At 47.6% G+C, this 3,361-nt stretch overlaps 1 protein-coding gene across 1 annotated transcript; it reads right to left on the bottom strand.

Moving 5' to 3' along the window:
- Nucleotides 1–212: 212 nt before the first annotated feature.
- Nucleotides 213–2,155, bottom strand: LOC135974174 (chromatin assembly factor 1 subunit A-like). Its single transcript, XM_065561128.1, has 2 exons — nucleotides 1,730–2,155; nucleotides 213–772 (listed from the first exon to the last, which is right to left on the bottom strand). Exons 1-2 carry the CDS (start codon nucleotides 2,121–2,123, stop codon nucleotides 213–215), a joined length of 954 nt encoding a protein of 317 aa, XP_065417200.1. The 5' UTR covers nucleotides 2,124–2,155.
- Nucleotides 2,156–3,361: the final 1,206 nt, after the last annotated feature.

The raw sequence follows: 3,361 nt of genomic DNA, 5'->3' as shown, positions 1-3,361 counted from the left end.
GTTTCTCCTTCATGAAAACCCTCCCCCTTTATTGACTCATTTTCTGTAAGGAACCCACCCTCCCCCTTCCCCCAGCTTTCTTTCAAACCAAATAAAGTCACTACCATTTAAAAATCATTTATTCTTTATTAATAGATTAGAAAAAGAGGGAGGGAACCCGGGTGGGATTTGGGAGGAGGATCGGTGGGAAGGAAAAGGCCACTAAAAAAAGGTTAAAAAAATGACAGCCTTTTGCTTGGGCTGTCTACTGGGATGGAATGGGAAGGTGTACGGAGCCTCCCCCCCCCCCGCGTTCTTACACGTCTGGGTGAGGAGGATACGGAACATGGGGAGGGGGGAGGGTGGAACAGGGGCTGAAGCGGCAGTCTGTTTTCCTGCAGCCGTTCCTGAAGCTCCACCAGACGCCGAAGCATGTCTGTTTGCTCACGCAGCAGCCCCAGCGTTGCATCCTGCCTCCTCTGATCTTCCTGCCGCCACCTCTCATCTCGAGCGTCTCTCCTCTCCTCACGTTGGTCCCTCCTCTCCTCAAGTTGGTCCCTCCTGTCCTCACGTTGGTCCCTCATGTCCTCACGTTGGTCCCTCCTGTCCTCACGTTCACTGGCTTCTTTCCTATACTTTGCAACCGTTTCCTTCCACTCATTCAGATGAGCTCTGTCACTGCGGCTGGATTCCATAATTTCAGAAAACATCTCGTCTCGCGTTTTCTTTTTACGACGCCTTATCTGTGATAGCCTTCGGGATGGAGGAGGGAGGCTTGAGGAATTTGCAGCTGCTGTAGGGAGGGGAAAAAAGAGAGAATTGTTTAAAAAGATACATTTTGCAGAACAATGCTTATACTCTTTCACGGTGACCAACACTATTCACATTACATAGCACATGTGATTTCTGTGCAAGGTCGCATTTTGCCTCTTAATGCTGAGTGCCTGTGGCTTTGCTGCTAGAGATCACAGGTCTGGGCAACAGAATTCGGCTTGCATGCAGCCATGGTAAGCTATTGTCTTACAGCTTCTGCGCCCTCCTTTCCCACATACCAAGCATAGCCTTTAGAGTGCTGTGGTTTTTCTGTTAACATTCAGCAGCAGCAGAAAACAAACTAACCACCCCACCTCCCCCTCCCGCCATAAATTCTCTGGGATGATCATGGTACCCCTCCCCCCACCGCGTGGCTGGTAACAGGGAAGATCCCTGCTAGCCAAATGCGAAAAGCTCAGGGCCAATTTCCCATCTGCGCTTGGCTAACTGCAGGGAAGGATTTATTTTCCGCCACAGGCAAACAGCCCAGTAGGAACGGCCACCTCTGTCCCCTTAATTAAGTTCCCGTATCTCAACCAGGTTACCATGAGTGATATCACTCTCCTGAGGATTACACAACAAGATAAAGAATGGATGTTGCTTGAATGCCAGCAAACACCGGGACCATACGCTGCCAGGCTTTGTCAGGCAATGATACCAGATTACTTGCTGCAAGCATGGCGTGGTCAAGTGTCCTACCATGGAGGACGGAATAAGGATGCACTGCCCAGAAACCTTGTGGCAAGGCTTTTGGAGTACCTCCAGGAGAGCTTCATGGAGATGTCCCTGGAGGATTTCCGCTCCATCCCCAGACACGTTAACAGACTTTTCCAGTAGCTGAACTGACCGCGAATGCATCCCAAGTCCTCAGGGCAAAGTAATCATTAAAAACCGTTTGCTTTTAAAACAAGTTTTATATTTTAAAAGGTAAACTCACCTGAGGTCCCTTCCATGGGGTCAGGGTCTTGGATACTGGCTTGGGAGGGTTGGGAGGGTACTTCAGTCAGGGTGAGAAAAAGATCCTGGCTGTTGGGGAGAACGGAGTGCTGTGTGCTCTCTGAAAGCTCATCCTCCTCCTCCTCCTCTCCCCCATCGGCAGAATCCTCAAGTGTAGCTGATGAGACTATCCCCGACCCGGAATCCACGATCACAGGTGGGGTAGTGGTGGCAGCCCCCCCTAGAATTGCATGCAGCTCGGCGTAGAAGCGGCATGTCCGCGGCTCTGACCCGGAGCGACCGTTTGCCTCCTTTGTTTTTTGATAGGCTTGTCTGAGCTCCTTGACTTTCATGCGGCACTGATCTGAGTCCCTATTGTGGCCTCTCTCCATCATGCCCTTGGAGATTTTTTCAAAAGTTTTAGCATTTCGTCTTTTAGAACGAAGTTCTGCAAGCACTGAATCCTCTCCCCATATAGCGATCAGATCCAGTACCTTCCGTACGGTCCATGCTGGTGCTCTTTTTCGATTATTGGCCTGCATGGTTACCTGTGCTGATGAGCTATCTGTGGTCACCTGTACTCTCCACGCTGGGCAAACAGGAAATGAAATTCAAATGTTCGCGGGGCTTTTCCTGTCTACCTGGCCAGTGCATCCGAGTTTAGATTGCTGTCCAGAGCGGTCACAATGATGCACTGTGGGATAGCTCCCGGAAGCCAATACCATCAAATTGCGGCCACACTATCCCTAATTCGAAATGTTAAAATCGATTTTGGCGCTACTCCGCTTGTCGGGGTGGAGTACAGAAATCGATTTAAAGGGCCCTTTATATCGAAATAAATAGCGTCGTTGTGTGGACGGTTGCAGGGTAAATTCGAATTAAAGCTGATAAATCCAAATTAAAGTCGTAGTGTAGACCAGGCCTCAGATAGCTTAATGGGACCAAATCAGGGGGCCTAGATAATCTCCATCCAAGAATACTGAAGGAACTGGCACATGAAATTACAAGCCCAAGAGCAAGAATTTTTAATGAATCTGTAAACTCATGGGTCAAACCCTGTGACTGGAGAATTGTTACTATAGTACCTATTTTTAAGAAAGGGGAAAAAGGTGATCCAGAGAATTACAGGCCCGTTAGTTTGACTTCAACTGTATGTAAGGACTTGAAACAAATTTTGAAAGAGGAAGTAGTTAAGGACATAGAGGTCAACGGTAACTGGGATATAATGGAACATGGTTTTACAAAATGGAGATTGTATCAGACTAATCACTATCATTGAGAAGATGACTGATTTTTAGACACAGGAAATGTAGTAGATCTAATCTACCTGGATTTCAGTAAGGCATTTGATACAGTTCCACAAGGGAAATTATTGGTTAAACTGGAGAAAATGGGGATTAATATGAGAATTAAAAGGTGGATAAGGAATTGGGCAACGGGGTGACTACAATGGGTCGTACTGAAAGGTGAACTGTCAGGCTGGAGGGAGGTTACTAGTGGAGTTCCTCAGGAATGGGTCTTGAGACCAATCTTATTTATCATTTTCATTCATGACTTGGCACAAAAAGTGGGAGTGTGCTAATAAAATTTTCAGATTTTATTGGGAGGCACTGCCAATATGGAGGAGGGCCAG

This window comes from Chrysemys picta, chromosome 11 (assembly GCF_011386835.1).
Source record: "Chrysemys picta bellii isolate R12L10 chromosome 11, ASM1138683v2, whole genome shotgun sequence".
NCBI lineage: Eukaryota > Metazoa > Chordata > Testudines > Emydidae > Chrysemys > Chrysemys picta.
Note: the sequence above shows the minus strand (reverse complement) of the source record. Positions and strands in the feature narration are given on the sequence as shown.